The sequence below is a fragment of the Pongo pygmaeus genome, chromosome 15, assembly GCF_028885625.2.
Source record: "Pongo pygmaeus isolate AG05252 chromosome 15, NHGRI_mPonPyg2-v2.0_pri, whole genome shotgun sequence".
NCBI lineage: Eukaryota > Metazoa > Chordata > Mammalia > Primates > Hominidae > Pongo > Pongo pygmaeus.
The window spans coordinates 95,427,230-95,453,531 of NC_072388.2; the positions used below are offsets into that span (position 1 = coordinate 95,427,230).

Sequence of the window (26,302 nt, forward strand, 5' to 3'; positions counted from 1 at the left end):
GGGCGGGGGCTGGAGCAGTTCCGGCTCCGAGGGGGCGGGGCGGGTGAAGGCGGGGAGGGAGGGGGCGGCACCGCCGGTCGGCTCCAGTCGCCTCCGGAGGGAGAAAGAAGAGGACGCCGGGCGCGCAGGTGAGCGGCAGCCGGGGTGGCTGCGGGCGAGGGGCGGCCCCCGAGAAGGGCTAGGGGCTCGGGGCGCTGGCGGGCCGTCGGGCCTTCCGGATGGGGACGCGACGCCATGCAGCGGGCTGGGCCGACAGGGGCGGCAGGCTGCAGGGGCCCCGCACCCGTGTTAAGAGGGGTCTGGGGGCCGGTCTGGCCGGCCTGACTCTCCCGGCCCCCCTCAGACCTCGGCGCCCCGGAAAAGCACACTTGGGGCTCCGCCGTCTCCGCTGGGAGGACTGGAGCCCTTCTCGAGCATCCCCGCCCGCACCCGAGCATTGACCGGTGCCCATTGTCAGCAAGTTCTTCGGCCCCCGCCTCATTCAGGTATTGTTTCCGAAGCAGCTTCTTCGTTGCCGTTCGCCTGGCGGTTTGCAGAGCGCTTCTCGCATACGCTCGCTTAATCCTGGGTGTGTCATACCAACGATCAGGAAACTTGGGTTTTCGAAGCATCTGTGGGTAAAACTGCATTCCTTGAGAAATGCTAAAGGCTCCTGACCCCGCGGGAACCTGGGTGAAGAACTTGGGCTGTTCTGGCAGTCTGCGCAGTCGTATTTCTGCCTTTTGGGAGGTAACTCCTGCAGAGGCGGAGCCGGCTGTTAAGTTAAGTCAACCTTGAAAGGCCTGGGTGCGGGTGTTCGATGGCCCAGAAGCCAGATGTCCTGGGTTAGAATCCCGGCACTGACACCTATTAGCCGGCCAGCCACTTTGAGCGGCCACTGCCCTCCCCGAGCCCACGTTGCCTCCTTTGCCGAGTGTGAGCGGATTAAAATCTTACGTGCATGGACTTGTTAGGAAGATTAAATGATATGAGTAGGGCACGAACCTGAACAGAGTCCTGAAACATACAGCTGTTTAATCACAGTGAATTAAGACGACCAGTTTAAGGAGTGAAATGTTTACTTTCTCGGCAACTTTAATGAATGCCTTGGAAATACAGCCCAAAATATTGGTAGGTGGAGAAACATCTGGTTCCCCTTTCCACAACCACCTTTTCGTTTTAGAACCAGGGTACTCTGTATGCAGTTGCTTGGATTGTTGATTTCCCTTATTCTTTGTAGACTTATCCCAAGTATTCTCAGTAACTTAGATTCCCTTGCTCTTCATTCAAAAATATTTGTTAACGTCCATTAAATGAAAGTCACCACAGTTGATGATGTGAACAGTGTCAAGAATCAGGCCGAACCTTCAAGGAGTTTATGTTCTAAAGTGGAAGCATGGTGGTGCCTGCTTGTGAAGGCTGAGGCGGAAGGATCGCTTGAGCCCAGGAGTTTGAGGCTGCAGAATTGGATTGAGGCTATCCATAGAGTGCCTGCAATTTCAAATATCAGAAAGGATCGTACGAGCTACGATCATGCCACTGCACTCCAGCCTGAACCACAGGGCAAGACCCTTTCTCTCAAAAATAAAAATAATAAAGTGGAAGTTTGTTCATTTATTCAGTAAATATTTATTGATTGCCTTCTGTGTGCCAAGCACTGTTCTAGGTATTGGGGATACAGCAGTGAACAGATAAGTCTCTTCCTTCCTGGAACTTACATTTTATTGAAGGGAGGAGAAACATACAATAAATGAGTGAATAATATGCTTTGTGGTGATAAGGGATGTTGGAAAAATGAAAGCAATGTAAAGGGAGTGGAGATGGGGAAGAGAGAAGGGACTTGCCATTTTTATGTGAGATGGTAAGAGAAATTCTCTTATTTAATAAGATTACATTTTAGCTTGGAGAAACTTGGAGAAAGCTGGGAAGTGAGGTACATGTATATCTGGAAGAGTTGTTTTCCACGCAAGGGGAACAGCAAGTGCAACGCCCTGTCACGGGAGAATGCTTGATGAGTTTAGGGAACATCAGGAGTGAGTGAAGGAAAAAGTAGAAGCTGGGCAGTTGGGGGGTGGGGGTGCGCAGAGGAAGCACATCATGTAGGGCCTTGTAGGCCATTGACAAGAACTATGGAGCCGGGCACGGTGGCTCACTCCTGTAATCCCAGCATTTTGGGAGGCCGAGGTGGGCAGATCACTTGAGGTCAGGAGTTCAAGACTAGCATGGCCAACATGGTGAAACCCTGTCTTTACCAAAAATATATAAAAAATCAGTCAGGTGTGGTGGCGTGCACCTGTAATCCCAGCTACTTGGGAGGCTGAGGCAGGAGAATCGCTTGAACCCGGGAGGTGGAGGTTGCAGTGAGCCGAGATTGTTCCACTGCACTCCAGCCTGGGCAACAGAGTGAGACTCTTATCTTAAAAAAATAAAAAGAACTTTGGCCTTTACTCTGGGTGAGGTGGATTTAGGAGAGGAGTGACATAGTATGGCCTAAGTTTCTATGGATCATGCTAACTGCTGTGTTAAGAATAGTCTGGTGTGGAAGTGGGAGGGCCAGAGTGAAAACAACAAAACCTGTTAGAAGGATATCGCCATAATCCAAGGAAAAGATGACAGTGGTTTGGACCAAAGCGGTAGTAGTGAAAATGATTAGTTAGAAGCAGTTGGATTCTGGATATATTTTGAAGATAAGACATGTTTGTAAATAATAATTCTAATATTTACCATAAAAGGAATACAAGCAAGATGGTATGAAAAGTCAAAGGTGGGATCTTGCAAGAAATTAGAATAGGCTTTGGAAGGTTTGAAATAGACTTCTGACAAATAGATACAATTTGGGCTTCTTTCAGCAGCTATTAAATAAGTGGTTTCCAGCAAAAGAAACTACCATCAGAGTGAACAGGCAACCTACAAAATGGGAGAAAATTTTCGCAACCTACTCATCTGACAAAGGGCTAATATCCAGAATCTACAATGAACTCCAACAAATTTACAAGAAAAAAACAAACAACCCCATCAAAAAGTGGGCGAAGGACATGAACAGACACTTCTCAAAAGAAGACATTTATGCAGCCAAAAGACACATGAAAAAATGCTCACCATCACTGGCCATCAGAGAAATGCAAATCAAAACCACAATGAGATACCATCTCACACCAGTTAGAATGGCAATCATTAAAAAGTCAGGAAACAACAGGTGCTGGAGAGGATGTGGAGAAATAGAAACACTTTTACACTGTTGGTGGGACTGTAAACTAGTTCAACCCTTGTGGAAGTCAGTGTGGCGATTCCTCAGGGATCTAGAACTAGAAATTCCATTCGACCCAGCCATCCCATTACTGGGTATATACCCAAAGGACTATAAATCATGCTGCTGTAAAGACACATGCACATGTATGTTTATTGCGGCATTATTCACAATAGCAAAGACTTGGAACCAACCCAAATGTCCAACAATGATAGACTGGATTAAGAAAATGTGGCACATATACACCATGGAATACTATGCAGCCATAAAAAATGATGAGTTCATGTCCTTTGTAGGGACATGGATGAAATTGGAAATCATCATTCTCAGTAAACTATCGCAAGAACAAAAAACCAAACACCGCATATTCTCACTCATAGGTGGGAATTGAACAATGAGAACACATGGACACAGGAAGGGGAACATCACACTTCGGGGACTGTTGTGGGGTGGGGGGAGGGGGGAGGGATAGCATTGGGAGATATACCTAATGCTAGATGACGAGTTGGTGGGTGCAGCGCACCAGCATGGCACATGTATACATATGTAACTTACCTGCACATTGCGCACATGTACCATAAAACCTAAAGTATAATATAATAATAAAAGAAAAAAAAATTTAAAAAAATAAATAAATAAATAAGTGGTTTCCTTTTTCAATATAGAATTGCATTCGGGCTATCCATAGAGTGCCTGCAATTTCAAATATCAGAAAGGAAAATTAAAACGAAGGTTTTGCAGTAACAAATATGCTCTATTCAGAGTATTGTGTGTCGCCTTGTAAACTTTATGCTTTCTAGGAGAAATTCAGTATAAATGTTAAGGTTTAGGACCTGTCATTATGATATCTTTGGCTACAATAGGGTACAAACTCATCCCAAATCACAGTGCCATTTTTGTGTTTTGTCAAAGTACCTGTCACAAAATGTTAACACCTTGCATTAATTGAGGAAGATGAAAATAATTACCCTGGTCAGGTGTGGTGACGTGCCCCCTGTAATCCCAGCACTTTGGAAGGCCAAGGCCGGAAGGATCACCTGAGACCAGGAGTTTGAAACCAGCCTTGGTGCCAGAGCAAGACCCTATTTCAAAAAATAATAATAAATTTTAAAGAAGAAAATAATTACCCAACCGAATATTGTCAGCTTATTAAGAATTATATAAAACTTTGAAGTGACAGGTGAGAGGCTGTATGCCAGAGGCTAAATGGGTCATGTCAGAATAATCGTCCTTCAGAAAAATACGTTAACATGGGAAATGAAAGAAAAGCCAAGGAGATGTATTTGACCTTTTTTTATGACTTGCACCTGAGGTAACAGGAATACGCTGTCAGGGCTCCATGCCTCACGGCTCTTGGAGGAATTGTACAACACAGCAGCAGCCAATCCCCCACATAATGTAAAGAGCACCTAACTTGGAGCCACATGGCTTGAGCTTCAGGACCAGGCTTTCTTCTTGAAAGATAGTGTTAAATACTTTTAATATAATAGATTATATTTCTTTAGCTGTTTGCCCAGCACAGTTCTAAGCACTTTCCATGTATTCATTCATTTAGTTCTCTCAATATCACTTAAAGGTAGATGCTATTTTAACATCATTTTAAAGAGGAGGAATGTGTAACTGAGAAAGATTAAAATATCTTTTTCCAAGTCCCAGAGTAAATTAAGTGGCCAAGCTAAAATTCTAGTCCTAGTCAGTCTGCTTGAGAGCCTGTTAACCATCACACCTTCCTGGCCCCTTGTTCATATTGAGAGGATTTACCAGGTTGTAGTGTGTGATACAAATAAAGGTAATCATGATTAAGATATTGTATCCTGTCCTCAGCTGACTGTTAACAATGTCAACTGAAAGGTCAGACTTTCAAAGTGAAAATTTGCACTCTGTAATGTTCTTGAAATCTTTCTGGGACTGTTCTTTTGTCAGGCTAAGTATATGACTGTCTTTGCCCGTTTTTTTGTCATCAAGGACAAAGCTCTTTGATGCTCTGAACTCGTAATGAAACAAAATAGTCTAATAAATTAGGAAGTAAAGAATAAACGATTTAGTAATCAGTGTCATAATAACCAGTTTTATGAATCCTCCAAAAACACAAACACCCGAATGTCGCCCAAAAATTATGGAGAAAGAGCTGGTTCCTAAATAATTTATGTATGATGTTTTAAGGAATCATTTATGGAAACTTACATCAGGTGATACAATCTACAGAATAAATAATAGCAATTGTCAAGTATTCCAATTTTTGTCTCTTTGCTAGAAACAGAATATTGCTCAGGATCTGGTAGAGAACCAATTTGGAGTTTAAATGGAAAGCAGTGAGGTTTTCTATTTTATGTCTCTGTAGATATTGATTTATGTTTGTTAGAATGTACTTTAAATATAGTGCCAAGTAATACTTATTTCCTAGAGGATTATATAGAAATAAACTGTAATACCTGGATTTTTATTTATTTTTTTTTTTTTTACATTCCATTTTTGAGTGTCTTTTCCTAGAGTCTCATTTACAGTTTCTGGTTTCGAAGGAAAGGTTTACAAGGTTGTATTGCTACTCTTTTTTTTTTTTTTTTTTTTTGAGACAGAGTCTCACTTTGTCACTCAGACTGGAGTGCAGTGGTGCGATAGCTCATTGTAGCCTCAACCTCCCAGGTTCAACCATTCCTCCTACCTCAGCCCCTAAGTAGCTGGGACTACAGGCTTGTGCCACTACTTTTTGTATTTTTTTGTAGAGACAGGGTTTCACCATGTTGCCCAGGCTGGTCTCGAACTCCTGGACTCAAGCAATCCACCCACCTTGGCCTCCCAAAGTGCTGGGATTACAGGCATGAGCCACAGCACCCAGCCAGTGTTGCTGCTTATTTACAGTTTGTAAAAACTCAAATTAACCCTGTATATTTCTTTCTTCTGAGTTCTCTCCTTAATCAACAAAAGCACTGCTATGGTTTGGATATCGTTTGGCCCCACCAAACCTCATGTTGAAATTCGATCCCCGGTGTTAGAGGTGAATCCTGGTGGGAGGTGTTTGGATCATGGGGATGGATCCCTCATGAATGGATTTCTCTCTGTATCTCTCTATATATCTGTCTCCCTCCCTCTCCCCTACTCCCTTTATCTCTCTCACTTCCCCTCCTTCCCTCCCTCCTTCCTTCCTTCACCATGTGATCTGCATATCCTAGCTCCCCTTCTCTCATGAGTGGAAGCATCTAAGGTAGAAAATTGGTACTGAGAGTGGGGTGTTGATATAAAGAGACCTGAAAATGCGGAAGCAGCTTTAGAACTGGGTAATGGGCAGAGGTTGAAAGAGCTTGAAGGGCTCAGAAAACAGGAAGATGAAAGAATGTTTGGAACTTCTTAGAGATTGGTTAAATGGTTGTGACCAAAATGCTGATAGAAATATAGACAGTAAAGGCCATGCTGAGGAGAGCTCAGATGGAAATGAGGATCTTATTGGGAACTGGAGCAAACATCACCCTTGTTACACTGTAGCAAAGAACTTGGCTGCATTGCCTCCATGCCCTAGGGCTTTGTGGAAGGCCCAACTTGAGTGATGACCTGTAGTATCTGGTAGAAGAAATGTCTAAGCAGCAAAGGGTTCAAGAAGTGGTGTGGCTGCTTTTAACAGCTTACAATCAAATATGGGAGGGAAGGAATGACCTAAAGTTGGAATTTAAAAGGAAAGCAGAGCATAAAAATATGGGAAAATGTGCAGCCTGGCCTTTTGTTACAGAAGGAAAGAGCATTTCAGGAGAAGAATCCAGTTCAGATAAAAGGGAGCCAGGTGCTAATAGCCAAGACAATGGGGAAAAGGCCCTCAAGGCATTTCAGAAATCTCCTAGGCTGTCCCTCTCATCGCAAGTCCAGAAGCCTAGAAGACAAGAATGGTTGCCACAGTCAAAGCCGTGGACGCAACTGTCCTGTGCCACCTTGGAATGCTGCTCCCTGCATCCTGGTTGCTCCAGCTCCAGTTCTGTTTCAAAGGGCTCCAGGTACTCAGCTCAAGCTGCAAGCTGTATATGTTTGCAGCTTCTATGTGTTGTTAGGACTTCAGGGCACAGAATGCAAAAGTGGCAGAGGCTTGGCAGCTTCCACCTAGATTTTAGAGGATGTATCAGAAGGCCTAGGTATCACAGAAAGACTCTGCTAGGACATTGCCAAGCAGAAATGTGGTGTTGGAGCCCCAGTGGAGAGCCTCCACTGCGGTATTGACTAGTAGAGCTGTGGGAACAGGTATGCCATGGGGACCACAGAATTGCACAGCCACTGGCAGTGTGCACCCTCATCCTGGAAAAGCCTCAGGCATTTGACTCCAACTCATGAGAGCAGCCACATGAGCTGCACCCAGCAGAGCCAAAGGGATGAGACTGCCCAAAGCCTTGGGAGCCCACCCCTCACACCACTGTGCCAGGATGCAGGACATGCTCAAAGGAGATTTTGGAACTTGAAGGTTTAATGTCTGCCCTGATGGGCTTCAGATTCTCATGGAGCCTCTTACCCTTTTCTGTTGGCCAGTTTCTCCCTTTGGAAAACAGCATTTATCCAATGACTGTTCCATCATTCTATCTTGGAAGTAAACAACTTGGTTTTTTACTTCACAAGCTTATAGCTGTAAGGATCTTGCCTTGAGTCTCAGATAAGAATTTGGACTTTTGAGTTGGTGCTAGAACAAGTTAAGACTTGGGGACTATTGGGATGGAATGGTTGTATTTTGAATGTGAGAAGGACACCAGATTTGAGAAGCGAGGAGTGGAAGGCTATGGTTTGGATATGGTTTATTTGGCCCCATGAAGTCTTTTGTCAAAATATGATCCCCACTGTTGGAGATGGGGCGTGGTGAGAGCTGTTTGGGTCAGGGGATTGGGGCAGGGTGGGGTAGGGGGGCCAGTTTGAGGTGGGAGAGGTGTGGCTCTCTCATGAATGGCTCGGTGTCTTTCTCCCAGGAATGAGTGAGTTTTCACTCTCAGTTTCTGACAGAACTGGTTGTTGAAAAGAGCCTGGAGTCTTCTGCTCTCTATCTACCTACCTATCTGTCTATCTCCCCCACCTCCACCCTTTCTCACTGTGTGATCTTCACACACTGGCTCCCCTTCCACCACGAGTGGAAGCAGCTGGAGGCCGTTGCAAATGCTGGCACTGTGCTTCGTGTACAGCCTGTGGAACCATGAGCCAGATAAACCTCTTTTCTTTATAAATTACCCAGCCTCACATATTTCTTTACAGCAATACAGAGAGACTAAGATAAGCACAATTCTGTTGTCTAGATTTATAATTACTAGAATATAAATATGTCTGTGTTATTGCTGAAAATGGGGTGCAGAATAATTTTATAAACCAGTGTATAAATGGGAAAATAGCCATTCTTACTTGAATTACAAATACTTTATATTTGTGATACTACACATGATTCTGAATTAAAATGTTTTATTTCAAAACAAATATATATGTCTGTAAGCTATTGAAAACAGATTAAATGTTATGTGTTACAGAAAACAGGTTAAATTGAGTTTTAGCTTTGCCTAAATTCTAAATCTTGCTGATAATAATTAATAAACTTTATTCATCTTTACTTTCAAAACAGTTGTTGGAAATGCAGATAAATTCAGAACTCTTGTTTTATTTGTAACTGATGCTACCAGTTATTTTAAGTGTCTGAATAATAACCTGACTTCTCTAAGAAAAAGATTTCTGCTTCCTACACCCTATACTTTCCAAAAGACTGCAATTTTTAAATTGTTTTTTCTTATTGAAAACATAATCATTTTCTTTTCACCGTAGGAAAATTAGAATATTAAAAAATTAAAGCTATCAACAATCTTTTTTGTTTCTTTTTTTTTTTGAGACAGAGTCTCACTCTGTCACCCAGGCTGGAGTACACTGGCACAATCTCAGCTCACTGCAGCCTCTGCCTCTCAGGTTCAAGAGATTCTCCCGCCTCAGCCTCCCCAGTAGCTGGGATTATAGGCACGTGCCACCACACCCGGCTAATTTTTTCTATTTTTAGTAGAGATGGGGTTTCGCCATGTTGGCCAGACTGGTCGCAAACTCCTGACCTCGAGTGATCCACCTGCCTCAGCCTCCCAAAGTGTTGGGATTACAGGTGTGGGCCACCACACCCAGCCAAAACTATCAACAATTTTTAACAAAGAGCAATAGCATAACTGAAGTGGAAAGAGTTGCAAAAACTTAGAGAAGGCCTAACTCAGCCCTAACCTTGTATCCTTTTACCAGCTCCTGCCTCTGCTTGTTAACTTTATACTGCCAGACACAGTGCCTGAAATTTTCATCTTGTTGAATTAATTCCTTGGGTTAGGGCTATACTTCTAAAATGTATTTTTCATGCCAATATTCCTCACTCGAATGTACCTTTTAGAGGCAAAGGAAACCCTAGACGCATAGGGGTATAACCTAAAGAGGATATGGCTTGAGACATCCAAACATTTGTGTACTTTTTCATTAAAATTCTAGGCAGTTGTGTAATATTTCCTGATATTGATATAGTAACAGTGATGTGTATTTTCCAAGAATATCTGCCATGTTTGTCCTGAGTCTTTGTATAGTCCTTGTCACAGAGCCGAGTATCACACTTGAGAAGCAGAGAGTTCGAATTTTCTCTGTTTTATTCGTTCAGGAAATATTCAATGAAGTCCTGCTTTATGGCAGACACTGTGCTGGTGATGTGTATATCACAGGCTCCCATCTTCATGGGTCTGTAGTAGTATAGACACAAAAATTATTTGCCATGAGGCTTAAGTACAGCAGTACCAAAGCAGAGATGCTGTTCGGGAAGATACAGTGATTGACCATCTTGAGAGCAGATACACAATCCTGAAATAGGTTTGTCTGAGCTGAATTTTAGAGGACTAAGTCTTCAAAGTAGTAATAAAATAAAATTTTTTAAGTTAAAAACATGGGTCTCATAAAACATATGGTGAGCATGTGTCAAAATGCATTTAATTCATTAATGAAACAAACAACAAGATGGTAAAAGTTGGTTCAGAGTAGTATAGGTGATCCCTGAGAAGCATCACACAAATATGGTGAGCCTGTTGCCCTATTGTATTGCCTAGAGCCAGGCATGGCACTGGAAAGAAAAATCCAGGTAAAGCCTGATGGTCTCCCTGAATTGAGGACATAGAGCTGGAAACCCAAGAAGGCCAAGGCAGCTAGGACAGAGTACTAGAAAGTAAATAGCTTCACAGAAAGCAAGGACTGTGAAGATATACACACGGTCTCCCTCCAGCCTGCAGCTGAATACTAATTCATGGATGTGAGTTCACTGCCCTAGGCTGGGGAAAGAACTACCAAAAAGAATGAGAGGAGGGGCCAGGTGCTGTGGCTCACGCCTGTAATCCCAACACTTCGGAGGCTGAGGTAGGTGGATCACTTGAGGTCAAGAGTTTGAGACCAGCCTGACCAACATGATGAGACCCCGTCTCTACTAAAAATACAAAAATTAGCCAGGCACGGTGGTGGCCGCTTGTAATCCCAGCTACTCAGGAGGCTGAGGAAGGAGAATGGCATTAACCCAGGAGGCCCAGATTGCAGGGAACTGAGATAGCACCACTGTACTCCAGCCTGGGTGACAGAGCGAGACTGTCTCAAAAAAAAGGAGGATACTCAGTTTGGGACTTTCTGAAGCAGAGGTGATATGAAAATTATACATCTCCTCATTTCTTTGGAGACTAAATTGCTGGATCTTCATCTTTATTGGATAATATCAAATCATTTTCCAAAGTGTTGTGCCAGTTTATACTCCCACTCAGTGTCTAAATGTTCTCTGTTCTGCATCCTCAATAATACTTGATTTAGAAAATTTTTTATGCATAGACTCAAAAAGGAAAATGTTTTACTGATCTGCAAGATGTTAAATGTTACCTCATTTTAATTATTTCTGTGATTTCTAACTGTGAGTGTATTTTCATGTGTTTAATAATCATTTCTGTTCTTCCATTAAAAAAAAAAGAATTAGAGGAAACAATTTTCTGAGCTAAAGCAGGACCAGGGATAATTCCCATTCTTATCACGCAGAATAGAAACCCTCGTAATTCATAGGGCATTGGGTAGAGTACTCAGAAAGGTTTTGCCTCTGTAATGGGACAGAATTAACTAGAGATTAAATGCAGATCTTGTCTAAAAGCAAGACCCAGAAAGATCAAGCTGTTTCCAGATAACTACCTCCCAAGACAATGCTCAACAATATTTATTACTTTTTAAATTTTTTCTCACCATGCGTCTAACCAAATGAATTCAATAATATTTAAAATAATATAAAAACATTGAGCACCACATTCACAATGTCTGGCATCCAGTCAGAAATGACCAGGCATGCAGAGCAGCAGAATATAACCTACAATTGAGAAGAAAAATCTGTCCATTGAGAGTAACCCAGAAATAATAGTTGAAATTAGTAGGCAGGACATTATAACACTTATTATGGCTGTATTTTGTATGTTCAAAAAGCTAGAAAAAAGATTGAGCAAATTAAGCAAAGACATGGAAAATATGTTTAAAAGATTAAAAGACACAAATAGGTACTGAAAAGATTAACAAACTTGAAGACATATCAATAAACAATTCAAAATGAAACAGTGAAAAAAATAAATACAGCAGTGAGGAATAGGATACCTTCACTTGGACTAATATACATAAAATTAGAGTCCCCAAAGAGGGTAGGGACACATAAATGTTTGAAGAAATAATGGCCAAAAAATTTTCCAAATTTGTTGAAAACTGTAAACCTACAGATTCCAGAATCTCAATGAAACCTAAGGGAAAGAAGCATGAAAAAACTACATCAAGAGGAACAAAGATAACAGTGACATCAAATGTCTCATGGGAAACAAGCAAGGTGTGATAGTCGAGAAACATCTTTTTAATTTTTTTATTTTAGAGACACAGGCTCTTACTATTTTGCCCAGGCTGGTCATGAACTGAGCTCAAGCAGTTCTTCCACCTTAGACTCCCAAATAGCCGGGACTGCAGGTGTATGCTACTGCATCCAAGAAACATATTTAAAGACTTGAAAGAAAAAAAAACTGTCAACCTAGGATTCTCTACCCAGCAAAAACATCTTTCACAAATGAAGGTGAAAGGGAGACTAGTTCAGACATAGGAAAGATGAAAGGATTCATCAACAGCAGACCTACACTACAGGAAATGTTGACAGAAGTTATTCAGGCAGAAGGAAAATGATACAGATAATACATGTAGATATAGCTCAGTACAAATGAAGGAGCACAAAAAATGGTAATTATATATTACATATAAAATACTTATTACCTAAATCTCTCTGAAAAATAATTGACTGTTTAAAGCAAGAATAATAACATTATGATGAAGTTTATAATTTATATAGAAGTAAAATATGTGACAAAAATAGCAAATGCTATATAGTAGTGTTTTGTAAAGTTCGTATACATGAAGTAGTATAGTATTAATTGGAGGTACATTGTGATAAAGATGTATACTATAAGCTTTAAAGCAACCACCAAAAACATACAACAAAAATATAGTTAATAAGAACCAAAAGATATAAAATAGAATCCTAAAAAGTGGTTAATTCAAAAGCAAGGAGGAAAATAAGGAAAAGGGAGTAAAAGATGGGACTAAAAGAAAACAAATAGCAAGATAGAAAATTCACACTCAACTATATCAATAATTACAGTAATCAAATTAAATGTAAGTGGTCTAAACACCCTTAGTCCATTTTCGGTTGCTTATAACAGAATACCTGAAACTCGAAAATTTATAAAGAAAAGAAATTTATTTCTTATAGTAATGGAGGCTGAGAAGTCCAAGGTAGAGGGGCCACATTTGGAGAGGGCCTTCTTGCTGGTGGGGACTCTGCAGAGTCCTGAGGTGGCACAGGGCATCACATGGCGAGGGGGCTGAATGTGCTGGCTCAAGTCTTTCCCCCTCTTCTTACAGAGCCACCAGTTCTACTTCCATGATAACCCATTAAACTATTAATCCATAAATGGATTAATCCACTCTTTGGGTACAGCACTCATGACCCAGTTACCTCTTAAGGCTTCACTTTTTGGTGCTGCCACGTTGCATTGGAAATTGAATTTCAACATGAGTTTTGGAGGGGACAAGTATACTAATAGCACACCCCAATTAAAAGAGGTTGCCAGATGGATAAAAAAGCAGGACCACACTACATACTGCCAGTAAGAAACCCATATTAAATAAAAAGACATTTGTATTTCCATTCCCAAGACCGTAAAACAGCCTGTTATATCAAAATCAAATTCCTCTCTCTAGGTGTCAGCATGCTGTCAAATTGGGCCATCCCTGCACTGCATATCCTTGTATTTTAGCCCGACTAGTTTTGCCACACCCTGTGCTGACCTTTGCTTATGCTATTCCCTACGCAGAATTTTTCACAACTCTCAAGACCTTTTTGCTTATTTATAACTCTTTATTCATGCTCATTCCAGACCAGTTTTGACTGACCTGTACCCTTAGTCAAGCCCCATCATAACTAACCACTACATCATAGATTATAGAATGTCAAAACTCTTAGAAGAGTAAAGAATTTTCTGCCTATTTACCTTATTTTGTAGATGAGAACTCCGTAAGACCAATGAGATTGTATGACCAACTCAGGTTCATACAAGTTTAGTGATAGAGTTTGTAGTAGGACCAAGACATGTCATTGTTGTCTATAATTATCTGCCACTCACAATTAAGTACATTTGGGGAGAATGATTATGATGTGTGTGTATGGCATTAATATTTGTGCAAATATTTCATGTGCCTGTCTTCTTTCCCAAATTAGACTGCAAGCTACCAGTAGACATCTTTTATTAGTATTCTAGTGCTTAAAAAAAAGTCGGATATGTAGGTACAGAGTGGATTATGATATTTGATTAATAAACTTAGAATCCAAGTAGACAAGATTATAAAACGTAGGATAATGATTCATTAGTTTTTACTATTTGAAACAATGATGATTGATTCCTTTACATATAGTAATTAGGATTCAATTATATCTCAAGTTCCAAATTTTGCTACTCATATATAAAGTTTGATTCAGTGCCTTTACATCTGCTGAGATTTTTCAACCTTAGTATAAACTCTGCTTATTATACTATCTGCAAGTTTTCACAGAGGTCTAGACCTGTGCCATCTGATACAGTGGCCACTAGCTATTTAAATTTAAATGAACCAAAATTAAATAAATTTTTAATTCAATTTCTCCATCACAGTAGCCAAACTTCAGATGGCTATTAGCTGCTGTATTGGAGGGCAACAATAAAGAACATTTCCATCATCACAGAAAGTTCTATTCATCTAGAATTTCTTATATGATGATAAATTGTTTTGTGTACAAAAAGGGAAAGCAAAGATTTTTACAGGATTCACATTGATGAGTCAACCATTCTGGTAACCTGATGGAAGTTCTAAAGTGTCGATAGTAATTCTAGTGGTTGTTCCTTCACTGAAATGGGCGCGTGTATTTTCTCATCCTCAATGGTACAGGCTTCTAGTCAGGTACACAGATAATCCATTGAGTAGAAAATATATCTATATTCCATCTTTACCTTCTGTTTAAATGTATATATGTCTTAAATATTTTAATTGTGGTAGAATATTTATATAAATGCTTATAATAAGGTGTCTGCTCAAAATTTTTTTACTTTCTGGGGTACATAATCCAAAGTGTGGAAGCTGCTTCTCAAGTGTCCGTCAACATAGCAACCTAGCTGCTCACTGCTCTGCCTCTGTAACTCCTGTCATCACCAGCTAACTGACTTCATGGTTTTTGGCTCTTTTCAAACTCCTTGAGAGAGCATCTGATTAGCTAGACCACCATCCGGAAGTAGTTGGACAAAGCTCTTGACTTGGGACATAAATAAACCCCTTGCCAACCTTGAGATGGTGCCTTTAATTGAAATACCCATCCCCAGTACATGTTGCTATGATGATGCTGGAATTAAAATATAAAGCATGAAACCTATGATTCAGAAACCTTTCCAGAGAAGGCAATGGGCTTGGCAAGTACTCTAGGCTTCCTTTTAAGAGAAGCATGTAAACTGCCTAGCACCTTATGTTGTCCATCAAATGTGTTCACTGAAAATAAATTATGGCCAAGCGCAGTGGCTCACACCTGTAATCCCAGCATTGTGGGAGACCAAGGCAGGAGGATTGCTGGATCCCAGGAGTTCAAGACTAGCCTGGGTAAACACAGGAAGACCCTGTCCCTCCAAAAAATAGAATCACCCGGGCTTGATGGCACCAACCTGCAGTCCCAACTAGATGGGACTAGTGGGAGGATCATTTGAGCCCGAGATTGTGCCACTGCACTATGGCCTAGGCGACAGCAAGATCTTGCCTCGTAAATAAATAACTCTCCAAAAAAAAAGGAAGAGCAGAAAAAGAAGTCATTTGAATGTTTTTATATATGTTAAAGATGAGGAAGGTACCATAAGCTGAGGGATTCAGATGGCCTCTAGAAGTTAGAAAAGGTAAGGAAACAGATTCCTTCCTGAAGCCTCTAGAAGGAATACAGACCTGCTGACATCTTGCTTTTAGACTTCTCATCTCCAGAACTGTAAGAGAATAAGTGTGTGCTATTTGAAGCCACTAATTTGGTAATTTATTATAGTAGCAATAGGAAACTAATTGATATCCAGATTCTACAAAGCTTTTATTAAGCACTTTCTGCATGGCAGGCACAAAAATATTCATCATCATCATCTGAGCTCCATTTTCTAAACCTTTTTACCTTCATAGGGCTGTTGTAGAGCTAAATCAATCACTGCCTTTCATTATGGGTAGACTCCTAAATCCAATAGAATGCTTTCTGTTGCCCGTAAGATAATAGGAATTTGTTGGCTCCGATAACTGAAAAGTGCAAATCCTGGGAAACCAGCATGGGCGCTGGCCACATTTCTCTGTGAATCTCTTGGCTCTGTGTTTTTCTGTTGTCAGCGTCATGCTTGGGCTAGTGGCCCCATCTCAACATGGCTACTTGGAACAGCTTGAGCTGTGTGCTGTGACTGAACTATTCTGATTAAAGTGACCAAGAAGGCTGGGCGCAGTGGCTCATGCCTGTAAGCCCAGCACTTTGGGAGGCTGAGCAGGCGGATTGCTTGAGGTCAGGAGTTCAAGACAAGCCTGGCCAACATGGTGAAACCTTGTCTTGGCTAAAAATACAAAAATTAGCCGGGCCTGTAATCCCAGCTACTCGGGAGGCTGAGGCGGGAGAATCGCTTGAACCCAGGAGGCAGAGGTTGCAGTGAGCCGAGATCATGGCACTGCACTCCAGCCTGGGCAACAGAGCGAGACTCTGTCTCAAAAAAATAAAGTGACCAGGAAGAATTTCATGTATTAATTAGTTTGAAGAGTCTGTATCTGGGGATTGGAGTCAATCTCAGCCAAATTGCTTGGTTACTTTACTTAGTACGGGAAGGGAGCATTATGGTTGCCCTTGGAAAACATGGGTGGTCATAGGCAGGGAAAAGGATATTGGTAAATAATCAAGAACCTGTTTCAACCAACAAAAAACAAGTTGTAATCATACCTTAAAATAATAGCTAAAAATGTTATTTCTGTAATGCTCCATTAATTTATATGTATCATCAAAAGTTCTAAATTGTATGTTATTCAAAGACATTTCAGGGAAAGTGTCTTAAAAGTTCAGTCTTAGGAAAGGTGTCTTCCTCTTTTTTGCAGCTCGGTGCTGATTATCACAACTGTTTGGTGACCTACTTCACTGACCTGTGAGGATTTCTTCTCTTCAAGTACTGGATTCTTGATCTTTCTGCATCATCAAGGTCCTAATTGCAATGAATTACACTCTTGCTTTAAAAAAAAGCTTTATAAATGTAAAACTTTCTCATATAAACATCTTTTTATGTAATGATCATTATTTCTGACATCTCTAATTGAAGTACTTGATAACTTAAGCAGAATTAAGATGTTAATATTATTCATGATGTCAAGAGATTTATAGTAGTCATTTCTAAATCTTCAAAACTATGTAAAAAAGAAAGGGCTCATTTTGTATATATAAGACCAAATATAATCTTGAGCAGTATACTGATTAGTTTTGGAATAAGGTAAAATTTGAAAAGCCAAATTTTTTTTCCTATATAATAAGTCAATCTGAGCTTTCAGTTATCCAACAGATTGCTCCAGCAATAATTGGTAATTTTATAATTAACTTCTGTTGTTTGTAGCGAGTGACTAATTCTGTAAAGTGCTATGAGAGACAAGATAAAGAGTCTTTAAAACATATTATTAATTGAAATGGGATTGGAGGAATACATTATACATTTGCTATGTAATTTTTTGAAATAGCTTTACATATGTTATTATAAATTGCATTCAGCAAGTAGTTCTGACTTTTGTAATGTGCAAATGACATTCAGCTGTAGGAACTCCAGCTTCTTAAGATTTTTGCTGATAATTTAGAGCAGTGGCTGCACAGCAAAATCACTCAGGAGCTCTGAAAAAAATAACTCGTCTTCCAGAGATTTTTATTTTGTTTTTCTGCAGTGAGGAAAATGTATCTGTAATTTTATAAGCTCTTACAGGTAATTCTAATGACTAGCTTAAAGGATTTTGAATGTCACTATCTTGAAGGATTTTGAATATTACACAAATAGGGCATAACTTGGAAATAGTGATGGACTGTGCAATGTACCAGATCAGTGGTTTAAATAAATGCCCATAAAAATTGTCCATATTGTCAGAAAAAAATTGAGACTCCTTCTGAAAATGCATTTAAGGGCCAGGTGTGGTGGCTTGAGCCTGTAGTCTCAACTACTCAGGTGGCTGAGGTAGTAGGATGGCTTGAGCTCAGGAGTTCTAGGCTATAGTGCACAGTGATCACACCTGTGAATAACTACTGCACGCCAGCCTGGGCAACATGGTGAGACCTTGTCTCTTAAAATACGATGAGTTTATTACCAGTCTAATCTAACTCCAGTGTGGTGAGGGGGTGGGACTAGACCTTGACCACAGTGCCCAAGTAGATAGGAAATGAATGTTGATTGAATATGTAAGTGAGTGAAGAGTTATGCTTCATTCACGACAGCAGATGCTTAATCCATATCAGAGAAGTGAAACTTTACTTTTAAAACCTGCCAAGCAAAAAGAAAGCACAATAGCTCACCATAACTTGTTCTGTAAAGCCTTTTGTACATTCCAAAGCACCTTCACATTAATTAACTTTTCTCATTCATACATTTCAAATTTTAACAATACGTATAGCCAGGAAGATCTTTTTTAACCCCAGTTACAGAAGAAAAGCTAAAACCACATAGCAGCCTGGCAGTAATATTGGATCAAGTTAGCATGAGAAATTAGAAATAATAATTTTCAAAATATAACATTTGGGTCAGTTCAAATTAATGGTGAAAAGATGAGTTATTCAGTAAATGGTATTGGTACAGTTGGCTATCCATTTGGAAAATAAAGTTGTGCAAAATAAATTCCAGATGGATGAGTTAAATTCAGATACGACGAGAATTTAGGGGATTTTTAAAATGTAATCATGGTATGGGGAAGGCCTAGAGCAGAACCCCAATCCAGAAGTCATAAAAGGAACTACTGAGAGGTAGTATACTGTGGTAGGTAAAGACTTGCGCTCTGATTTCATGCAATTTAGATTTATTTCCATTTCTGCTTATTGCAACTGTATGATCTTAGAACTAAAAATACCCTTTAAACATCCAAACAGATGTTTACTCAAGGAAATACATATTACAACAATGAGCTATCGTTCTTTGCCTCTTAAATTGGCAAAAATTTAAAAGAATTGGAAAGAGGTAAAAAAGAGTACAGTCCCTCATATTCTATTGGTAAAGTATAAGTCATACTCTCTTTTTTTGTTTTTTTGAAGGGTAAATTGATGGTATCTATTAAAAGTTAAAACAAGTATGTCCTTTGACTCAGCAATTTCAGTCCTAAATATCTGTCCTAGAGAAATAATTATACATTTTAAAATATGTACTAGGATTGTTACTGAGGCATTATTCAAAATAGCTAAAAAACACAATATTCTAAATGCTTATCAATATGGAAATTGACCTGTTGTGGGTAAGTGGAGAAGGGAGATTCTTTTTTTGAAAATCTATGGGTGTCTGTGATTTGGTGTGAAAAACCACTAGAAATGTTTTTAGATAGTATTTTTCCTAAAAATTGTTAGCTAGTGTTTTATACTACGTAGCAATTGTAAGGCATAGCTAATTTTAATCAAATGTAGTAGTTTGAATGTCTTTCTATAAACAAATTTTATAACTGCTTTTTTTGTTTTTACAGAATGGAAACAGACTGTAATCCCATGGAGCTAAGCAGTATGTCAGGATTTGAAGAAGGTTCAGAGCTTAACGGTTTTGAAGGAACTGACATGAAAGACATGAGGCTAGAAGCGGAAGCAGTTGTAAATGATGTTCTCTTTGCTGTTAACAACATGTTTGTCTCGAAAAGCCTGCGGTGTGCAGATGATGTGGCCTATATCAATGTGGAAACAAAGGAAAGAAACAGATATTGCCTAGAACTCACTGAAGCAGGGCTCAAGGTAATTCACTTTTCTTTTTAGAAAAAATAATTATTTATGTCTTTACCACTTTATCAAAAAGAGGGGTAGTGGGGAGGGGAAGAGTGTTAAAAGAGAACTGGATATTCAGTAGCTTCCAAATTTTTTTAAGAAAAACTTTTAACCTAGAAATTTTTATTAATTTTAAAGCTTTTGATCGATACGGGGAAACAGAATTTTTTTGAAAAACATTTGATTTGCAGGGCATGACTTTGTTTTAATCATGACCCCATGTTTAAATCGTGACTAATTTATTTCTCATCTATAGCTAAATGTGTTCACCAAAATTACACATACATTCTTTGCATTGAATGGGTTTTGCAGTCACTGTGTTGAAAAGATTTTCGTCAACCTCTTGAAAATGTCTCTTCTGTTAAAATAACATACTTGACAACACTGTTTTCCAACTCTTATATCAGAAATAAATCAGAGCAGAACATTCCGCCCCCAGATTTCCAAGAGTGTCCCATTAACCCTTTATTATGAGTGTCTCTTTATTATGAGAGCTTTTCTAGGCAGATTAACCTTTCCATTCTTTAAACCAAAATCATGAGTTTAGAATAGTAGAAAACATCACCTGAGAGCAACTTTTAATTAAAAAAGAAAAAACTATAGGCCAGACCTGCGGGCTCTTACCTGTAATCCCAGCACTTAGGGAGGCCAAGCTGGTAGGATCATTTTAGGCCAGGAGTTCAAGACCAGCCTGGGCAACATGGCAAGACCGTGTTTCTACAATATATTTTTTGTTAATTAACCCAACATGGCAGCACTTGCCTGTAATCCAGCTACCTGGGAGGCTTAGGAGGGGGCCTGTGAGTTCGAGGTTGCAGTGAGCTAGGATTGGGCCACTATACTCCAGCCTAGGTACACAGACCCTGTTTTAAAAAAAGAAAAAAAAACTGTTATAAAATCTTTGACCTACTGAACAAAGGGATAGACATTAGAAAATCTAAAATCTAGTTTTAACCTTACTAATCAGTGAATCTTCAGTCTTAGAAAATGTCATACATTTCTGTGTTTCTATATTTGTTCAAAGTAATTGTACCTTATCATAAGGTGGTGAGCAAGGCCTACCTAAGCAAGTAAGAATGTCTCATGATATTAAGTACATAAACATCTCTTTACTTCACTGGATTCAGTTTGCTGAAGATGAGTCGTGTATACAGTATATTCCTTGATGGAGCAAATTGCAAGGCCAGCATCTGTACTACCCTCAGTTCCTTCACAGCTGCTGCAAAGATAGCTGCTTAGCTTTAAGCATAGTACCTGAATTAACTAATTTTTGTGCACTTCTTTTCACATCCTTAAATTTGTACTAAAAGTTCAGAGTATTTAAAGGTGAATCTTAAATCAGAAGTAGAGATAAATGACAGAATTAATAAGCTAATTCTGTCTTGTGTTGGTTAATTCTAAGTTGGCTGTGGAGAGGTAGAAGGAGTTCTGATCAGAGAGTCAGCAGTCTTAACTGTGAATTGAAATGATCTTGGGTGAGTCTGTCTACCCCTGAAAGAGCTCCTGCTTCTTAATCTATAACTTGGAGTTTAAAAAAACTTAAAACGATTTAGGGAATGATTATATGACTGTATGATACAAAAGGATCTGAACCATTTGTAAAACCTGACATATAGTAGGTGCTCAGATATTTGTTTGTTTTTCAGTCTGATTCAGTTAACATTTTTTGAGCAACTATCCTGTGTCAGCAATTGAAAATCAAACCATGAATAAGACATGATCCCTGTCTACCAGGAAGATCACAGTCTAGCAGGGATAAGAGGAAGAAGGCAAACTGAACTGTACTCCACTATAGAGAGTGCAGTAATCGAGCATGGATCTGAAGAGGTGTGATTCATTTTCCTTAGGTGTCTGCCTCTGCTTTTCATTAAAAAAAAAAAAACCAGCTTCTATTTCTGACACAAACTTTCACCTCCTGTGGCTTAAATAGATGTCAAAAAAATTTAGGATTTATATAGGGAATTTACAAACTTAAGTCAGCAAAAACTAAATTAATTTTGCCCTATGTTGTGCTGGTGAACCATGATATACCTTATAATCTTGTCAAAAAGGAAAGTTGTAGCTGTGTTCACAGGGAAAAAAAAAAAATCACCTGTCAGCCTTTTGCCTAAGATCAATTGGAGTATCTCTTCTTATCAGTTTAATATCTGTTATGTCCTCTATCCAAGGACAATATATTAAATGGATTTTTGGAGCAGGGGGATAGAATGGGCTCTTGCTCCGTTCACTTCACACATCGACCTGGTATTGCAGATACCTCCAGAAACACTGTACCCCTACCAAGAAAAAGAAAACACATTAACATTCTCTTTTATCTCACAGAGTTGAGCATTTATTCCCCGTCAGATAAGAAATATATTAGGTGAAAGTGGCCTTTCAGATTACTAATAATAAAGCTAAAGAGTTATTAAAACTAATAAACTATTAAACCAATTATTAATAAAACAGTTATTAAAATTAACAACTAATTATTAAAACTAAATTATTGGGAATAATTTCTAGAATTGTTTATAAAAGTAGTGAAAAATAATGATAAAAATATGAACTGATGATATATTACCTATTATAGTACTTAATATAGTAGACCCTCAATATATGTGGAATTAAATGGGGTAAATAATAGATGCATGTTTTAGAATATGAAAATGAAATACCGTTTTTGTGTAGCTTTTCAAATTCTTTCTCTGCATTTCCTTGAGCTTCTAAGTAAAACCTTTTAAATGTTGAAGAAAATTCTATAGGGAGCATTTTAGTGGTGTTTCTGTGTTATATATTATAAGTTGCTGAAGTATTAAAGGTTGTATTTAAAATGTGCATACTCTGACTTTGAGAAATAGTTTCACTCAGTTACCCATGTATCTGGTGGTCTAGTGGCTAGGAAAAGAAATAATTTATTTTTTTGAAAGGATGATTACTCACGTAAACACTTGGATTTTGCTTTCTGTACCAACATGAAAACTAATGAATTCACTGTTGCATTTCCCTTGTAGGTGGTAGGCTATGCTTTTGACCAGGTGGATGATCATTTACAGACTCCCTACCATGAAACAGTCTACTCCTTGTTGGATACACTCAGCCCCGCCTACCGAGAAGCATTTGGAAACGCACTGCTTCAAAGACTGGAAGCTTTGAAAAGGGATGGACAGTCATGACTACACTTTTTCCTTTCAGAGGGGCTGGTGCTGGTACAGAATGTTGATATAAAGCTTAAAATTCTTGCATATGGTCATAGAAAATGCATCTTTGGTTTTGCGTTTTTATCACTTGCTTCCAACTTAGGCTTTTGGCTCAGAAGATTATTGAATAATGATTTGTCTTAGTTTCTGTTTCAGTAAGGGAATTCTGAGGCCGTTGCTATGATACCATCATTAAGACATTCACATGTCTTCATATAATATCTCTTCATTTCAAATCCTAATCAGTATTTCATACTATTACAGGGCTTTGATGCTGCCAGCACTGTCTTTTACAAAGGAAATTCTAGATTTGCACAGTAATAGAGGAATTAGAAGTACCTAACTATACACTTTGATTCAGCCTGCTAAATCAGGGGTTCAATACTAGCTTGGACAAACTTTGTAGTAATTAATTGCTACTAGCCTTATTGGAAACAAATTATCAACTAGTTTGCCCTGCACAAATTTTGAAATTCACTGCTTCACTTAATCTACTTATATTACTAATAATGGATTAATAAAGATGAATTAATTATATATTACTTAACTAGTATTAAATGAAAAACAGGGACTGAAATAGTTCTGTATTCCATGTTTGCAACAGCCAGCCAACTAAGCAGAGGATAAACCGTTAGCAAATGAATGTAATAATTACCCATTTCCAAGATATCTAAGCACATAAGCAAATACAGGAACAGACTTCATTCTTTTTCTTAACAAAAAGCATCTTCAGTGTGTGATTTAAAAGAAAGAAGATTCTGGTTTCCTAGAAAACAATATTTTGGCCTGTGTTGATTCTTATTCTGAATGTGTGTTTACATAATGTACAGTATATATTCAGAAAGTATTTTTGCTTCAACGTTTACTTTCTATGATGTAGTGCTTTAGTATTCCCACAGCACCCCACCTTCCCCAACAGATGTACAGTGTTCTGTCTCCATTCGAAATCTACAATGTAATATGAGTGCATTGTATGGGTTTGAAACCAAAGGATGAATGAAGCATTCAGAGACTTAATATTTGAAAAAGGGATCGTCAGTATTTTATATTTTATTACAGGTACTGATATTTATAAATTTAATAAACTGTACCATGCTGCCGCATGTTTTCAAGTACATGTTGAACAATAAGGATTGGGGAGTTGTTTTTTAATGGTCACCTAAAGCAGCTGCTGTAGAAATGTTGAACTAAAATTTTGCATCTGGTCACACCTTCATGCATTTGTCATTTGCAGATATTTTTCCATCATTATTAAAAAATAGGAACTTTTAGGCTCTGAAGATCATGTGGACCAGAGCAAATTAAAGTTCAGTTTGTGTCACAATTCATTGCCAGACTTCATTGGAATGCTTTATTTGACGATGTATGTTCATTCTCAGCTTTATTTTCAGATGCTTAACTGGGCAATGAAGTCTAACTTCAGGTTGAACTTTCTCATGCTTAATCTCAGGCTAAATGTAAATGATATTTGTAAAGTTTGAATAAAATTCTGTTTACTCATTTTGAGTTAGTATGAAGAAAAGTGATTGTATGTTTAAGAATTGAAATTGTTCATTTTGTGATAAATGATTAATTCCAAGAGCTTGTTTCCATTTTTTAATTCTGCATTGTTACATTTGGATTTGAAGTGACTGAAGTGAGCTTTCTCTTGTTATTACTATGAAAGAGGAATGAGGAACAAGAGGAGAAGACATTAATAAAACTACACAGATATACATGAGAATCTAGATATTAAAACCTCCATTTTACTTGGTCCGTTTGAAGAACTTAACCAGCAGATAGGCCAGGTGTCGTGGCTCACACTTGCAATTCCAGTGGTTTGGGAGGCCCAGGCAGGAGGATCACTTGAGGCCAGGAGTGCAAGACCAGCCTGCGCAACATAGATCCCATTTCTACAAAATTATAAAAGCATGGCTTGGTGACACACACCTGCAGTCCTAGCTATTAGGAAAGCTGAAGCAGGAAGATTGCTTGAGCCCAGGAATTGGAGACTGCAGTGAGCTACGATCGTGCCACTGCACTCCAGCTTGGATGACAGAACAAGATCCTGTCTCTTAAAAAAAAAAAAAATGAAAATGAAAATTGTAAAACTTAACCAGATAAATTAAGCCTTGATTTCACTTCTAAAGAAAAAAGAAAAAAAAAACTTTTATATAAATAACTCTTAAAAATCAATAGGAAGAAAAAATGCAAACAGTGGGCAAATAATATGGTCAACTCAAAAAAAAATAGATGTCAGTAACTACTTGAAAGAGGTCCAACCCAACCATTAACTCAAGAAAGAAAAATTTTAAGTGATTGGGTCATTTCACCTAATTTTGTGATTCTTCTTATTTAAATTTAATACCAGTAAGGATTTAATGAAGAAGCACTCTTACATTCTATTGGAGTGTATATTGTTGAAATCTTTCTGGAAACATTGGTAATTGCTTTACAAAGTTTATAACTTCTGAATTGGTAATATACTAGCAATCTAGCATAGGGAAATGATTCAGCAAAAAAAACTAGTATATAAGGATGTTCATTTCCCCTAATGAAAAATTGCGAAGGCTCTAAAGAGTGGTAAAGTGATGCTACATCTTTTGATGGAAAAATATGCAACCACTAAAAATCATGAAAAAATGGCAATGGGAAAAAATTATGCTACACAAAAAAAGGATATAAAACTATACATACTGTGTTTTGAAAAGTAATTATATATGTAACAAAAAATAGGCTGTTAGTAGTCATCACTAGGTGATAAAATAGGTAATTTCATTTTCTTAATACTTTTTCACATTTTATACATTAACTTGTATGTACTAATTAGAAGCAGGAAATGCAATAGATGTGGGGTTTAAGCTAGCTAGAGGCTGTCTAGCAAAAGCACCAAGCCTTGCTGAGTTGTATCTGCTCCCAGGATCCTTGAAGAGGCAGTATGATTATGAAGAGAAGAGTGCACACCTCATTTCCCATGACACTCTTCCCACCTTTCCTCCAGGTTAGGCTGCTACTAATGTACTTACAACCATTAGCTTCTTCTATTGCACACTGTGCTGTTCTCTCCCCGGTGTTCAAAAACATAAAATGTGTTGTTTGAATGTTGAGGAACATAGTAAGAAAACACTGAGATTCTGATAGGTGCCACATTGACTTCAGAACTTGTTTTCCAATCCCTTTATTTTCTGTGTGATACAGGTGAGATAGATTGAGCGACTTGCTCAGCAACTGCCTGTGAGCAGTGCAGTTGGATGAGAACCTAGGTCTTCTGACTCCACCAGCTGTCCCCATACAGTACGTGTTAACAAAAACCATCACATTAACTTTGTGTTTATATGAAAACTGATTTTAAAAGAGGGAAAGAAT

General features: G+C 38.7%; 1 protein-coding gene and 1 non-coding gene across 2 annotated transcripts; both read left to right on the plus strand.

Annotated features, from left to right (window-relative positions):
* The first annotated feature begins 16 nt into the window (after positions 1-16).
* GSKIP (GSK3B interacting protein) lies at positions 17-24,536 on the plus strand. Its single transcript, XM_054447952.2, has 4 exons — positions 17-128; positions 16,901-17,001; positions 19,493-19,751; positions 22,772-24,536. Exons 3-4 carry the CDS (start codon positions 19,494-19,496, stop codon positions 22,931-22,933), a joined length of 420 nt encoding a protein of 139 aa, XP_054303927.1. The 5' UTR covers positions 17-128; positions 16,901-17,001; position 19,493; the 3' UTR covers positions 22,934-24,536.
* On the plus strand, positions 21,869-22,060 carry LOC129013480 (U2 spliceosomal RNA). The gene has a single exon (XR_008493949.1). It is a non-coding gene; the product is annotated as a U2 spliceosomal RNA (small nuclear RNA).
* Positions 24,537-26,302: the final 1,766 nt, after the last annotated feature.

What these genes read in the sequence shown, in the direction of transcription:
- GSKIP (XM_054447952.2), top strand. Translation starts at nt 19,494, where the DNA reads ATGGAAACAGACTGTAATCCCATGGAGCTAAGCAGTATGTCAGGATTT. An exon ending in TCACTGAAGCAGGGCTCAAG is followed by an intron (nt 19,752 to 22,771) that starts GTAATTCACTTT and finishes TTTCCCTTGTAG; the next exon opens with GTGGTAGGCTATGCTTTTGA.